General features: G+C 37.5%; 1 protein-coding gene across 5 annotated transcripts in view; it reads left to right on the top strand.

Annotated features, from left to right (window-relative positions):
* Positions 1-16,382, top strand: part of PTCH1 (patched 1) — a 78,946-nt gene that overhangs the window by 28,370 nt on the left and 34,194 nt on the right. For all 5 annotated transcript variants that reach the window (XM_019554963.1, XM_019554962.1, XM_019554964.1 and 2 more), the window contains 10 exons: positions 3,336-3,525; positions 4,821-4,890; positions 4,996-5,087; positions 6,490-6,688; positions 8,879-9,000; positions 10,610-10,757; positions 11,661-11,792; positions 12,092-12,247; positions 12,869-12,967; positions 14,531-14,656. In XM_019554963.1, coding sequence (XP_019410508.1) covers positions 3,336-3,525; positions 4,821-4,890; positions 4,996-5,087; positions 6,490-6,688; positions 8,879-9,000; positions 10,610-10,757; positions 11,661-11,792; positions 12,092-12,247; positions 12,869-12,967; positions 14,531-14,656 — 1,334 coding nt within the window. The remainder of the gene's footprint in view (positions 1-3,335; positions 3,526-4,820; positions 4,891-4,995; positions 5,088-6,489; positions 6,689-8,878; positions 9,001-10,609; positions 10,758-11,660; positions 11,793-12,091; positions 12,248-12,868; positions 12,968-14,530; positions 14,657-16,382) is intronic.

Raw genomic sequence — 16,382 nt, 5'->3', positions numbered from 1 at the left:
GCTAGAATGCCATCAAGTGGTTCTGTTGATATAAAAAATTATGAAAATGACAGGGCTTTTATCACTCAAACATCCAGTTGGAATATTTTTTCTTTCGATATATTTAGTATATTTCTGTATGGTTTATTGATTACAAACTGTGTCATTGTTGCAATGTGCTACTGACCTCTTTATACAGAAATAGGCTGAACTCAATAATGTTCTGAGGTTTCTAAAAACATAGTTGTTGTTTCCATCATAAAGAGCAATAGTGCAGAATAGAAAAAAGGGGAGGGAAGCATAATTTTCATGGCTTAGAGAATTTTTCATAGTGTGAATGGTTTTGTGGGAATTTTCTGACCCATGCAGTTCATGGTTATAAGTAAGGAATGACAAACAGCAGAGTGTACATGTGTTGGGAGGTATTGGCAAAGCTTGAGAACATAATGAGGTTGAAGGCTTCAAGTAGACTTTAATGATATTTTTTTTATGGTGGCTCTCTTCTAAGAGCAGCTGTAGACACTTAAAAGGCAAGGAGAGAATAACTGAGGCTGCAGTAGTAATAAAAATAATCATTTGGGTGATTACAAAGGTGTTAAAATCCATGGGCTTGCAGCCCCTAGTATTGTTTTTAGCATTCACTTAATTAAAATGAGAAAAACAAATAGGGGGTGAGGGGGGGAATCCTTTACTTTAGCATTTTTCTCATTGTTCCTCACAGCTTTTGCTGTACAGATTGGCCACATATATAGCAACTTGTTTCCAATAAGTTGTCACATACTATCTTTGACAGGCAGATTGTTTCTTTTCAACTGAATTTAGAAATACTTGTTACATTGTTAGAATATCTAAGACACTGGCTCTAAATTATGTGTTACTCCTTTTGGGAGATGAAAAATACAAAATTAAACTTACCAGGCAAAATAAGTAAATGGTGAAATTATTGTTTAACAAGAATGCTGCCACGCACTGCGTTTTCAACATCCTAGAATATAAGTTTGCCCTCCTGATTACTTTTTTATTGTTGTTGTTCCTGTATTAAATGCAAAGAACAAATGGTTCCTTTCCTAGTGACTGGCTGGTGTGATGTAATTTTGATTAGCTAAATCTGCTTGTTCAGTGAGGTTAATATAGTTTGACAGTACCTTGATTAGGAAGCAATAATTTCTGTTGATAGTAAACAGTTGGTCACTTTCAGCAGAGATGAGGAATGTCCTCTTTTGTCCTGCATTTGATTTATCCTGGTGGATAAAATGCTAGTTACATTCCAGTGGTAAAGTGGTGTATTCATGAGTTAGTGGAAGGGACATAGTGTGTAGTGATATTAGTAAATATTTATATTGAGGTAGCTCCCATGGCTCAAAGCAAATTGGGATATCACTATGTTTGGTGCTATAGAATCACAGGGAAAAAATAAAATCTCTGTTCTGCAGAGTTTGTACTCTAAATAATTCTAGAAAAGAAAACAGACTGACTTTTTTGTAGAAGCCATAGATTATCACACACAGAGTATCATTGACACCTATGCAAACTGAGTTAAATTGTATTAATTTATCATGTTGCCCTATGGAGGCAAAAGGAAGGATGATCATTAACCTAATGAAAAGCATTAAGATGTTATGAATAACTTCCATTAGAGCAATTCTACATCTTTGATGTATGGATGGATGTGCTAAGTAGCTTTTCAGTTTAGATCAATAATTTGGAGTACACAGGTTGGTTTGTATTCACATTTAATTTTTATTTAGTGTGAAATACTAAAAAAAGCGAACTAAGTATTTTTCTTGGGTTGTATTCATTGTACATAGTTTTGTGTTACTGACTTCTTGGCATGAATTCAAAAGGTCAACAAAATATTTCTTGTCTCACCTTACTAGCTGGTCTGCTAAAAAATGATAAACTAATCTAAGTCTCAGATCTGCAAGGCAGTGATTGCTAATTGTCATAGTGACCTGGTCATTTTTTATAAGATATGATGGGAGGTAATCCTGCATGTGGTTCATGCGGAGCTTTGCTCATATATTTATTTCTCAAATGAGCATTTGCTTTTCCAAACTAAGTATACTTTGAGAGCGAGGGAATCTATGTTCCATTGGCAGAGAATTAAATTTTCATACCCCTCTTTCTACTGGGGCATACCTTCTTTTACTGGACTTCACTGGAATTATGTGAAGTGAGGTCTTCCTCTCAGCATAAGCTAAAGGTATTTGAGTCTATCTCAGACTTGCTTACAGGCATCCAAACTAGTCTCTAGCACGTGACTGGATACAAACCAGTCTCCAGTTAATATACACATGGTTAACTTATAGCAATGCTGATGGCACTTAAAAATTCACAGACTTTGGTGGGAGGACACACCCAGTGCCAAAGTGTATAGAATTAGGAAAATGTAGAAACTAGATCAAGACTTGATGATTCATGTTGCTTGCCTATAAAATATATTAGGCAGTGCATATATACTCTAGCTGAATGCTCTGCTTTTGTCAGCAGGACCATACTGCTTAGAAACTGCCTTGTTCCTTTTCCCATCCTTGTAGTCTTCTGTGGTGAGGAAGATTGAATGAATATGGCTGCTTTTAGAGTCTGTCAGCATCATACTCCTTTCTTCCCTTTTTCTTTTCTGCCATCTCTTGCTGTGGAGCACACAGACCATGTGGCCTTACATGTAAACTTGGACCATGATTTCTTGCATTAGCACAATATGAGGCTATTGGACAGATAGAGTGAATGGTCAAGTTAGGCAGGTTCTTTCTGTTGTACTAGAACTGGGCTCCACTATTTGTTGTGAATCTAACCTAATATTTTTACTTCTACCTAAGGCTTCAGAAAGTGCTCTTACTCATTTACTATTTCCCTCCTCCCTCCTTTTTCACTGAAGAGAAACATTTCCCCTTCTGCCATTGCCAAATTATTTAGGAGAAGAGTGTAAATTGAAGCCATTTATCTTGAAATGTGCTATTGGAGCAGACTGTTTATACAAGTGTAAGGAATTGTAACATAGAAATATTTGGTCTGGTCTGCAAGGAAAAGGTTTCTCAATTTGTTTTTTTAAATTTCTACATATGGAATATTGGCTATAATGTAGAAAAAACATGTGTCCAACAGACTCTGATTTACACATGTCACAGTTTTAGTACAGTTGAGACAATGGTTATTTTTTTAATGGAGAGCATTTTTTTTGTTAAACTATTGGATACATTAATTTAATTTTGGCTTGTAAGTTACTTCAGCTGAAAACCAACTACAGTGTATTCCATATATATGGGAAAGTTGTTGGTGACCTGTGAATTTTTATATTGTGAATTCAGAGAAAGTTATTGTTGGCTAATACAAAGCTGTAAATATTTGTTTGTCAGTTGGTGGACGAGTCAGTCAGGAGTTAAATTACACACGCCACAAGATTGGAGAAGAGGCCATGTTTAATCCCCAGCTCATGATTCAGACACCACAGGAAGAGGGTGCTAATGTATTAACAACAGAAGCACTCAAACAGCACCTTGAATCTGCACTTCAAGCCAGCAGGGTACACGTCTATATGTACAACAGGTAAGAGATGAAGCAAAGGTATTCTCTGTCATCTGACAACTTAAGTGTGGGCATCTGAATTAGATGTATATACTTTCTTCTTCATGTGTATTTATGAAGGGCTAGCTCTTCAAAACACCTACCCCTTAGGACTGCATTTTGATTTAAATTGGACTGTCAAGTCATAGACATTTGGAAACGTTGTGTGGTGACAGTGAGTGGTTGGATTTTAACAAATAAAGAAGGGGCAAGAGACATTGGGTTAGATCATGAATCCCTTATTCATATGAGTAGTCCTGCACCATTAGGCCTTCTGCTTGATAAAAGAGTAGCCAGAATAGCTGTGCCTACAGACTTTCTAGTGTGGACACAGTTCTGCCTTCAGAAGGTATCTACCACATCCACACCGTGGAGATGTGCCACTATGGCTATGGTGGCAGCAACCCTAGGCTATAAACCTGAGGTTTAGTTACTCCCAAGGGGTGCATCTACATGACACGCTAAATGTACAGTAGACTAATTCTTCTGCGCACTAGCACGTCACAGCAAAAGCCATGCTATTGCACTAATGCACAGTAGAATTAGTCTGCTGCTCATTAGTGTCACTAAAAAGTCATGTGCTGGTGCTACTGTGCAGTAGCACTGGTTACTGTGCATTCTTTTAACACGCCATACTTATGGCGCATTAATGCATGTGTGGACGTGCCCAGGATTACCTCTTACATAATAGAGACAGTGACCACGAATGTGATCTCATACAGCCCTGTGGAGGAGGGTGTGAACCATGTTTTCCTTTGCATATCTAGCTGGTGCAAAGCTGAGTTGCCTCCCCTGTCCCTACCTGTCCATTTGTTCCTACAGGGAACATCTCTCATGTAGTTTGTGTACACCCTTGGTGCCAGGACCTATGATGACAGTAGCTGTAACACATGCAGGTGAAGAGCAGAAACTCCCAAGTTCCCTAACTCCCTGGTTAGGACTAGTAATGTTCTAGCCCTGGGAGAGAAATTCTGACCTTCTCCACCAACCATTACAGTGTTGTCCCACCTAAAGCCAGATTCAACTTCCTTTCCTCCTCTTATTACTACAAAAATAGCTTTCTTGTTTTTAAATGTCTTATGCATGTTGCTTGCCATAGCTAATGTAAACTTTCCTAGAGTTTGTGCCCCAAAAAGGCCTTTGCTTTGTGTCAAACAAGACTTTCCTTTCTCAGTAGTTAGTAGCTATCTGGAAGTAGGACCCCACAAAGAATTTCAATTATAAATGTGTTGTGTTTATATTAAACATTTGTGGAAACATGTTTTTCTTTATGACAGGCAATGGAAATTGGAACATTTATGTTATAAATCAGGAGAACTTATCACAGAAGCAGGTTACATGGACCAGGTAAACTTACCATGTTTGTTTTATAATTATTTTCCTTTCCCTCATTTTAACTAGTGTTCATTTGTTCTAATCTAAGTACATGGTTTTTTTCTCTAACTTTGACAGATTATAGAATATCTTTACCCTTGTTTAATTATCACTCCTTTGGACTGCTTTTGGGAGGGGGCAAAGTTACAGTCAGGAACTGCGTATCTACTGTAAGTGCACTCTTTTGTTTTATAGCTTGATTTTGTTTTTAATTGTCAAACTGTGCATGTTTTTAGTTGCATTCTCATTGTTCATTCAGATGCTTGTTTAACCAAGAACTAAGATCACTGCTAGTCAGAAAATACGTATCGATTTTGTATTTTAATTGAGCAAAAAAAGCTCCACAAAGGTTGTTCTATTCCTTTTCTTAGAAGCTGATTTATAGCTATCAAATTAAGTTTTGTTCATTCATTTTTAACATCTGTCTTAACAAACTAAAGAAAATGCAGATTCTTAGTATCTTTGAACTTTTAAAGTTGTTTGATTTTTGGAAATAAATTTTGTTCTTTTTGTTTTTATTTTCTTAAACTACAAACACACTGATTGCCTGGGAATTCAGTTTAGCTGTTGATAAATGTATGTGCATAGTTATCTTGAGCAAAATCTCAAGTCTTCCTAAAGAGTAAAAAGCTAATCCTTTGTTTATTATGTCATTAAAGAAACCAAAAATGCTATCTTTTATGGAGGTTTTCCAAAGCCTACGGAGTGTGATATTACATGCACTGGATTCTTCAAAGAGTTAATTGTTAATCTGTGCAGACATTTTTGGTTAATTATGCAAGAGTTAGTGTTTGAGTTATTGTCTCTGCCCTGGTTTGCATGTCTCTGTAAAAGCAATTTGCAATGGCCATCTCCTAACCTTTAGTGTACAGTTTTAGATGGGGAAATAAGGGGTTTGTGTTTTCTGGTTGGGAGATTCGGAATAATGACTTAAGCCTGGTTAAGCAGATACAGTGTAGTTTGAACCACAGAATAAGGCAGCCAAAAGCCTTTCGGATCTGTCAACATCACAAATTCAAAAGTGGGGGGTGGGAGAAGTGGCAGTGATAGTGGTGATAGCTGTGGCAGCAGGGGAGTTTACTGGGGTTGCCAAGCTATCAGAGAATTTGGAGGAACATAGTACTATAGGAGAGAAGAAATTCAGATCTTTTGATTGATTATATTTGCAAGACCAAAGACCAGTAAGTGGTAATCTGATGTGTGAAAGTCTTTCTCCTTTTGTCCCCTACCGTCCTGTTTGGTATTACCTCTTTGAAGTAGCAGCTGACTTCTTTTTGTTATTAAACAATATAGAAGTAATGGAAGTAAATTAAAATGTAAATATTCACTTTATTAGATGTTGTTTCTCAGTTGTAAGACTAACTTCTACCTATCAAGCATTTTCATCAGGCTGCATCAGGACTATAAGAAAAAATTGTAAATAAATCTGATTAAAATATAGTTTAAGTTTATATTGTAGCTTCCCAAAGAGCATTGCAACCATACTAAAGTACATAAAATAGCATTTAAATCTATAAATATAATTTTTTAAATAAAATATTTTAATCATTCCATGCTTAATTTTTTTTGCAGAGGAAAGCCTCCTTTGCAGTGGATAAACTTTGACCCCTTAGAATTTTTGGAAGAGTTAAAGAAAATAAACTATCAAGTAGAGAGCTGGGAGGAAATGCTGAATAAAGCAGAGGTTGGTCATGGTTACATGGATCGACCTTGCCTGAATCCTGCTGATCCTGATTGCCCGGTAACAGCCCCCAATAAAAATTCAACCAAAGTAAGTTTGCTCATCACCTGTTGACCGTTCCAGGAAAGTGAAGATTATATCATTTTTAAAGCAACATAACTTTCTAGCAATCTTTGTTATTCAGTTCTTGTTGTATACCTTTAACCAAAAAGCTGCTATTTTTTTCCTTAGTCTGTGAGCTAATGCATTACCCCAGATACTTAGTGTCAAGTTATAGCTCTTCAGCCATTGGGGTGGCAACATGGCAACTCATCTTTCTATCTGGAGCTCCAACAAGCACTGTGCCTCAGGTGGACACTGGGGCTCCTAGAAGGCAGGAGAAACACAGCTACTGCTTCACATTGCCATGGATGTGCTTATTCTCTACAGAGACCAGTTTGACTGACTTTTGTAGGAGAATGGAGGGGAAAGGTCTTTGGCCCCTATTTGACCTGCCCCCTCTGGCACACTGTGAGAAGTGTAGTCCCAGCAATGATGCTCCATGTAATTGAGCCTGATTCTGCTTCCAGTTACACTACTGTAAATCAAGAGTTAATATACTAAGATGAATGGGGTTACATCATTGTAAAATAGACTTTAGAGTAGGAGAATCAGGGCTGTTGTCTCTCTGAGTATAAGAACTCAAATTATGCTTGGTCCATCTGGAGAAGTCTAAGAGGAAGAGAAAGAAGTATTGTGTCTTCTCTCTCCCCACCCCCGATGCAGGGCTTGACACAAGCTGGCCATTAGTATAATTCGTATTTCTTTTCTTTCCCACTTGACTCAGTTCTTACACAAACACATTAACATGCAAGAACTCATGAAAAGGAAGAAAACTGCCAAAGAAAAAGGCTCACTTCTTGAGGATTTCACTTTGAATTGAATGTGCTGGGACTCTATTCCACCACACAGAAGTCATTGGAAGTCAGTTGGCCAGTCCAACTCAATTCTAGAAATTATGCACTAGATTTCAGCCAGAGATTTCTTGACTAAGGAGCTGCAGGATCAGACCATATATTTACATGACAAATAGTATGACCATATATTTACATGACAAATAGTAGTTTCAGTGCTATTTGGAATATCATATTCAGGATATTCTAAACAGCATGTCTGCACGGACAAACTAAGTCAATTAACCAGAAAAGTGTCAACAAAAAGGTGTCTACAAGGAGTCGAGTTTTATGCAGTAGTTATGCTTTATCTGATGTTAGAAATCAGTTCTGTCTTCACATTTCACAAGGAGCTTAGGTCTTTTTGTAAAGCAGTCACTTCGGAAGGCAGTGTGGCCCCCATGGTTCCTCAGTCCTAATATTTTGGAACCTCATTTCTTTTAATATATTTTCAGTTACTGTGGCCTTTTCATTGAAATGGTAACATGCTTTCCTTCTTTTCGCCATCTCAGTTGGTATTTTTTATGTTTTAGAGATCAGAGCTCCTTAAGTCACAGCTTAGTGCTTATGTGAACACCTATTACATAAAATCGAGAGAGGCAAGGATTTCTTAGCATGGTATCTTTTATTGGACCAATTACGTATCTGGGATAAAGTTAGACAAACCTTCAAGTGCATCACTTATACAACTATAATACTGAGAATAATAACGAGAAAGCCAAGCATGGCTAGTGAGAAAATTGTCTGTCTCATATTTTGGCACATATGTGGAATAAATATTTGGCATGTAAGTCACAGTGTCCATCATATAATTATAAGGTTAATTTATATTTTAGACCAGTGGTGGTCATCCTCTGGCTCATGGGCTGAATCTGATGTGCTGGTCCTTGTCATTCAGCCCATGGAGAGCCTTAGTCTAGATGATACAGCCCGCATGCCATGTGTCAGGTCAGTCCTCCGCTGGATCCAGCATACAATGCTGAGCCAGCGCTTAGCATCCATCCATGGCTGAATCCTGTGCCCTGGATCACACCTGTGGACTGACTGTACGCACCACCCTACCCTGGATACAGCCCATAGACTGGGCTTGCAGGGCTAGAAGGCTGAGCATCACTGTCTTGCACACTAAAACAAACCCAGTATGATTTGAAATTTGACGACGTTTCAGTCTTGTGAAAAACTTTGTCTAGGTTCAACTCCTTCAGTCATGAATGACTGCTCCTCTTGAATAATGTTTCTAGCATTTAATTTCCAATTTAATTAATTCTGATGTACTAGCTGTTTACATAGGACATGATTTATATACTAATTTACACAGCCAAATAATTTTTCAATAACTTTATTTTAGCCTCTTGATGTGGCCCTTGTTTTAAGTGGTGGATGCTATGGATTGTCAAAAAAGTACATGCACTGGCAGGAGGAGTTGATTATAGGTGGTACAGTCAAGAACAGTTCTGGAAAGCTTGTCAGGTAAACATATACAATTTAAATTATACTCTGGAAATTTTCATTGCTGATGGTATGTTTTTTTTTTAATAAACAAAGCAGTTGCCTCTTAATCTGTGAATGGTGTGTATTTTAAGCCTCAGGGAAACATTGTAATAAGGACAGCATTTAGGCTTGTGCTTAAGCATTTGGTTCTCTTTGAACAAGTGCTTAATTTCCTACTTTAAACAAGTGCTTAATTTCCTACTTTAATAGGGATGCACTTAAACATTACTGCCCCATATTAGAAATTACTTAACGTTTCAAGAATATTTAATATGCAGCTTTCATTTATTTTCAAACTCAAAAGCTGGGACCCTTTATGGTGTTGCAAAAAAGGAAAGTATATTGTTTGCAGGGTCACTGCTGCCTGCTACTGACTCTCCAGTAATATGTATATGCCTCAGAACGGAGAATTTTTTTTCTTAGTGATTTTAGTGTTCTGAATTAATATATCATGAAACACTGAACAATGTTGATAACATTCACTTAAAGCAGAAGAACAAGCATGATAGCATCTGTACTCACTGGACCTTTCATAGGAGTCACAACACTGTTTATCACACTGAACGCTCCACTGGCCTTTTTGTTCCTGGTAAAAACAGAGAAGTCTACCCTTCTACACCTTGAACAAACTTTTTAGTTGACCAAATGGAAACCAGGGTTGTTGCAGGTGTTCTAAAATAAGTTTTTGGAATGCTAGCAATTCCTGTGAGGGGAAAAAACAGGACTATTCCAGAAAAATTTGGGATGTGTGGTCAGTTTAAAATATGTATAATGGAAGTTTGGTTTGTGGGTTACATATTAGAATAAATTAAATGGATGTATGCATGCATGTAGATGCAATATAAGTAACCTTGTTTGGTTAAAAAAGACATGCAGCTGTCTTAGAAGTTTTGATAAAGATATTATACTGACACTGAGTATTACTTTTTAATTTTCTTTAAATTTCATAATATTTTTAGAAAGTACTCTGCAGTGCACTTTAAGAATTAGTCAAAAAGAACACCCTCAGTGAAGTGCAAGGTCTTTTCTTGAATGGTTAAGTGTGCTACATACAGTTGCATAATGTAAAACAGAGGGACCAATCATTTATGATGAGTAATGATCTCCCTTGCTTTTTGTCAAGTGTCACGAGTTTACTCTGGCATTTTTCCCCATGGAAAGAAAAAGCCCAGGATTTCTTGCTATGTTATAAAGTATCTCAAAGATGCAAGTGTTCCTCTCTCTTCCCTGCGTTATATATTAGAAATTAGTAAATTAACTATTAATTTAACAAAGGTGTTTATAATGGATTTTGTAAGGTTACAGCCTTTGTGTCTTAAACTAATTCAGTTGAAAATAATGGCAAAACTCTCATTGTCACCAGTGGAATCAGAATCCAGATCTTACTACTGTGTACATTAGTACATTTGTAGCAGTTACTAAATACAGTAATTATACTGTTCAGTTTTAATGTGAACACGTGACTTATAAAAGCAGAAATTCATGCAAATTGCTCCTAGACTTTCATGTAGGGCTTCACGCGATGAAAGTCATGTCCTGAAAATGCATATTTCATTCCTCTTCCTTCTTTCTACTCTCTCTGTTACAGTGCCCAGGCTTTGCAGACCATGTTTCAGTTAATGACTCCAAAGCAAATGTATGAGCACTTCAAGGGCTATGAGTATGTTTCACATATCAACTGGAATGAGGACAAGGCAGCAGCAATTCTGGAAGCCTGGCAGAGGATGTATGTTGAGGTAAAATGCAAAATCACCTAGAAATCATGCTTTGAAATCTGTTGCCTTTTGTTATGGATTGAAGTATTCTAAGAAGAAAGAAGCCTACACCAGAACTGGGAATGGGTGTCTCCTTGTTTTAAAGTAACAATACACTTGCTCCGACGGAACGTTTAACAATGCTTTGCTTTCATCTTTCTATTATAAAATTGTTCAGTGATAAACATATGGGTCGCACTAAAATAAGATGCCTTCTGCATTTTGTTGGTGTCATCTAGCATACTTTTCTGATTTGCTGGGACTGAAAATGAACTGAAGAGCTAGACAGAATTTAACAGCACTTGGTCAGTGTGATTACTCTGAAAAGGTGTCTGGAAAACATTAGCTAGCCATAGAATCTGCTCACAGCTGCAGTCCCATTGGTGAGGTCATGTGACATTATCTGGCCTTTGTTTCCCAGACATTGACCTTTGCTGAGCTGCTTGTGACCTCTCTAAAATGGACAGCCAGTGAAGAAATAGAGGAGTGCCCATAAGAATTTTGTTGTTTTGGATTAGAGGCAAAACTGATACAACAACAAATCAATTGTAGAGTTACAGGAGAGAAAAAGAGGCAAGCAACAGAACCTTCTTAGATTTCAGTATTAAAATAAACATTTTGAAGCAACTGTAATTGCGGTCCTTTTCCCTGAAAGACGAAGTGTCCTTCTCTAAAGAACATGAGTTCTGGTTTCATCATAAGCAGCCTGCAATGAATAAGTATGAGAAATATTAGGTATTTTTAGTAGGATCAATGAAATCTCTGGTATAGGGTGCATGCTTTATTACTAATGCTTAAGAAAGGAGTTGACTTCAAGCATATGCTGCAGATTGTAATGTGATCCCTTGCCTTTAGTAATGCTTATTTTTAAATTTCTCTTTGCAGGTTGTTCATCAAAGTGTCGCACAAAATTCTACTCAGAAGGTGCTTTCCTTTACAACAACTACTCTGGATGACATCCTAAAATCATTTTCTGACGTCAGTGTTATCAGAGTTGCCAGTGGCTACTTATTAATGGTAAAATAAGTAGACTCTTATGTATGTTGTTATCTCTAGAGCTTTGCCTGCTCTTAACAGTACACATGCATTATTGACATCAGCCTCCAGTATGAGCCCTTTTTAGAATGGTTAGAATGAACTTGTAAGTTTTCAGTTTGTGCATCTTTGATTCATGAGTATTACCTGTTCACTTATTTAACATAATTAATGTGTGTACTCTGTTAAATGTGTGCAAGCCTTGGTATGGTGGGGGGAAACATTAGAATCTGATACATTCTAATGTTTTGCTTTTGTTTTTCTCATTGTTCTGCTTTCAGCTTGCCTATGCCTGTTTAACCATGCTGCGGTGGGACTGTGCCAAGTCCCAGGGTGCCGTGGGGCTGGCAGGAGTCTTGTTGGTTGCACTCTCAGTGGCTGCAGGATTGGGCCTGTGTTCATTGATTGGAATTTCCTTTAATGCTGCCACAACTCAGGTATTAAGATGCCATTATTCTACTGTTAAGTTAGAAAGGTCTCTTAATAAACACACACATTAGAGACAGTGTATGAAAAAATGAAATAAAACTGCAGAGTTTAATTTTATTCTGTAACTACGCCAATTACCTCCCTGTGTTTCATGCGTCCCACTTTGAGAAGCTTTAAAAATAACACTATCAATGGGTAGGAAAGAGAGGCAAATTATTCTGCAAATTATTTCATGCAGGTGGGCTTTGCTACACAGACTTCAGTGCATCTCAGTGGTTGTAGGCATTCAGCAAGATGCATGATTAAGGGGCAATACATCTAACCCTTATATATGAAAGTATCAGTCTGTTCAAGTTCTGCAAAAAATATGCTTGGGATCATATCCTACATCCCTCATCTACCCAACACTCTTATTGACTTCAGTGGGAGTCTTTTGTGCAGGATCACTTTGTTGGCATGATTTCAGAATGAAAGCTAATAGTTTCACTTTATCCTTTTAGATTTTCACTCTTGCCCTTGGATTTCTGTTTAGAATGTGGTGGAAATGTTGTTTTAATTAGCCATCTAATAGCTGGCAACATGGTAGGTCATAAGAGTAATATAACAGCCTCCTTGTTTTTCCTCCACAGGTTTTGCCTTTTCTTGCCCTTGGAGTTGGTGTAGATGACGTTTTCCTTCTGGCACATGCATTTAGTGAAACAGGGCAGAATAAGAGAATTCCATTTGAGGTAATGACCAAATAGGGACTTGGGGCAAACAAAGGAAAATTTTTGGTTCAGACATAATGTATGTTGTGCCTAAGATTCATGGTCTTGCATTAAGAAGAAAACTCTTAGATTAGAAGACTTAGTTTTGTGGGGCAGGAGAAATTCTAGTCTGTCTGTCTATTCAAGCAGATGTTTATAACAGCCCACATTAGCATGGTATCTGAGAGCCTCACACAAAAAATATATACATTCATATTTGCTTTGCAGTGTAGTAATGGCATTGATTAATTTTTGCTTAGAAGTTTGATATTAAACTGTGATTCAAGAGTTCATTCACAAAGATCATTATTCCTTCCTTCGCTGTGCACCCAAAACTCCAGGCAAAAGACAATGTAAGTTCTGGACATAAAAGAAGCACAGGGTTGTGGCCTTAAAATGGCAATTTTTTTTGTATCCTTCATTAAAAGTATTACAGTGAAATGAAGAAGTGTCATCTTAAAAATAAAAAATATATATTTATTACATAAAAGAAATTTGAAGTGATTAAAAAATATACTTTTTCCTCAGTTTCTTCATTATTTCTTTTTATTTATAAAGAGGTGATAAATGAATAATAGCATTATGATTGCTAATATATTCATGCTATAAGCTCTAAAATCCCCTAATTTTTAAAGCACTTCCACTCCTAGTTCTCAGTCTCAGGTTTCATGTCTAAATTACAATCTGTTTGAAAGCAACATGTATTTGCCTGTTTTGCTTTTTGTACTAACTGGGCACATCTACAAAACTACATGAGACGCTACAACACTGTAGTGATGAGCTACGTTGCCGTAGCTCATTGCTATGCAGTGTAGCATTGGTGGGCACAAACTGTGACACCAACACTCTTGTGCAGTAGCAGCAAGCTTCTGTGCAGTAGTGCGGGAAAAGACCCATGTAGCAGCCAGACTGCATGGTAATGTCAGTTATTGTGCAGTAAGAACTGCACAGTCTGGCATATGTGTAGACAAACACATGTCTTCCGTGCATTCTTTGCCTGTTAGCATACAGGTAGTAGAGACTTACTGTCTTGTAGTTTCTTTATGCTTTTAAACTAAAAGCAAACACCTGAGTAGGTTGGGAAATGATCCTTTCTCAATCTTCTTAACAAATTATTAAATTTTGTGTGGTCCATGATTTATTTCTACATACTTTTCAACACTTGCAAATGAATAGTTACAGTATCAGGTTCATGCATGATTCTTTGAAAAGTATTTAAAACTATGCAAAACCGTGTTAATAAAAGATGTTTGATATCAGCATCAGCCTCAATTTAGTTTTGAGTTCTGGTGGCATGCTAAGCCTTCTCATAATGTTTTCTTCTAGAATAGTTAATGGTTTATGTTGAGTCTGCTGTATTTTCAGATTTCTGCAAATATGATATTTTATTTCAGTATGAACTTGAAATAGTTTTTTGTTATCATCTTATAACATCTACAGAAGTAATCACTTGCTGTTAATTTACAGTTCAGTTTTCAGCTTCCAGGTGTTAAATACTCAGTGTTGTATATGTTTTACTATTCAGATACATTTTTTGTTTTGCAGGACAGAACAGGTGAATGTTTGAAGCGGACAGGAGCAAGCGTGGCCCTTACATCTATTAGTAATGTTACTGCATTCTTTATGGCTGCCTTAATCCCTATTCCTGCTTTACGGGCATTTTCACTCCAAGTAAGTTTATATCATGTTGTGTTAGCTGTAGAGGTTGTGCTTGTGTAGTTTCTATATACCGCCCCCCCCCAAATAAGACATGCACTTGATTTTGGAAGGCAGGATGTAGAGAAAAAGATTTTTTTCTAGTCATGGCCAACTGTGTGACATAGAGTAAGTTCTTCTGGAAACAAGGGTGCCCTGGAATAGTAGCATCCCAGGAGACAGTCTGGGAGAGGCAGTAGGAACTTCCTGATGGTGCCTGACAGTGACAAGGCTAGCTAGCAAGAGAAGTAGCGGGACTGTTACTTCTTCACTAGACATAGTTCTTTATAAAATATTCATGTAAATAATAAAGTGTTGTTCCCACATCACAAGCCTCATCAAGATACTAAAGATTACATGCAGCAGCTCACTTGCCCTAAGCTAGTTGAGTTGCTGCTTCAGGAACAAGCTATAGTGCTCTGCCACAATATGAGTTAGTGAGAGGGTTACAACTAGACTCTGCCCCTGCTACTTTCTCAGCCAGAAAAAAGTGGTATCTGGGGAGCATCTCCCTGCTTCTATTCCAGCAAAGAAAAATCACCTCCCCACTTAACACATGGACCCCAGTTTTGGAGGGTTGATTTTGCTGGGAAAGATGCATGTGGTATGAGAGTAAATACATTATGATAGCAGCTGTCATTCGTAGTATCACAGGTGAGGCTTGGTTTTTCCTCATTCCAGTGAAACTTTGCTCCTCTGTCTTCCATGTGTGTGGGGATGATGATAACACCCGCTCTCTTTTCCCTTTTTCTGCCTTTCCTGACTGTCTTTAGCACAAAAATAGAAAAGTAAAAAACTAAATAGAAACATAGGTCCAGTGAGATTTGAATGTGCAATGGTCAAGAGCAGCAGGCTGCACCCCAGTTTCTATACTACAAAACTACCTGGAAATATAATTCCTTCATTGAATTTTGTCCTAAATCCCTCTATTACTGAACATGCATACTTGCAAGTGTCACCAGCAAGATGCATTCCTGCCAGTACCTTTTTAATGGAGTATTGGAATAAATATATCAAGAACATCACATGCCACATGTAAGAGGATGAGTGAATTTTATGAATGGAAGTTCTTCGCTCTCCCTTGCTCTCTTTCTCTCATATTTATGTTTGTGATGATATATCTTCAGGAAGACAAAAGATTAAAGTATGCTGAAAGAAGCTGCTTTTAAAAGTAAAGCGCTCTTTGAAGAGAACTCCAGGAGGTTCTCCTCTGACACTGCCCCAGCACACAGGCAATTTATAGCACTGTCTGACCTTGGTAAAGATCAGGGAAACTGTACTTTTTTTAGTAGTCATTTTTCTTCTGCTGTAGCTTGGCTCTCCAATCGTTTTTCATTCTACTTGACCCTTGACCTACTCAGAGGAAGTGAGGGCTGTAATTTTTCTTAATACCTGTGGCAATTATTGCAGTTTTCAGCAGCTCAGACATGCCCGCAGAATGATAAGCAGTTAGTGATTGTGGCTGCTCAAAGACCAATCAGCAGGAATCATTTTGTTTACCATTTTCTTCTTCTCAGTTGGCAGCTTGATAGTAGCTCCAGTGATGATGGTGATGAATATAGTCACTTTCAAATTTCCTGTCAAATACTGGAAAGTACAGATGACTGTATTTTGCCTTATACAGGATGTCCTTTTTATGACACAAGCAGTGATCTCAAAAATAAGGGTGCAACCCTGAGTGCTTAGCAACAATTAATTTCTT

Source organism: Crocodylus porosus, unplaced genomic scaffold, assembly GCF_001723895.1.
Source record: "Crocodylus porosus isolate Cpor-Errol unplaced genomic scaffold, CroPor_comp1, whole genome shotgun sequence".
In the NCBI taxonomy this organism is placed as follows: domain Eukaryota; kingdom Metazoa; phylum Chordata; order Crocodylia; family Crocodylidae; genus Crocodylus; species Crocodylus porosus.
The sequence above is the reverse complement of the archived record's forward strand: the minus strand, read 5'-3'. Positions and strand labels throughout refer to the sequence as shown.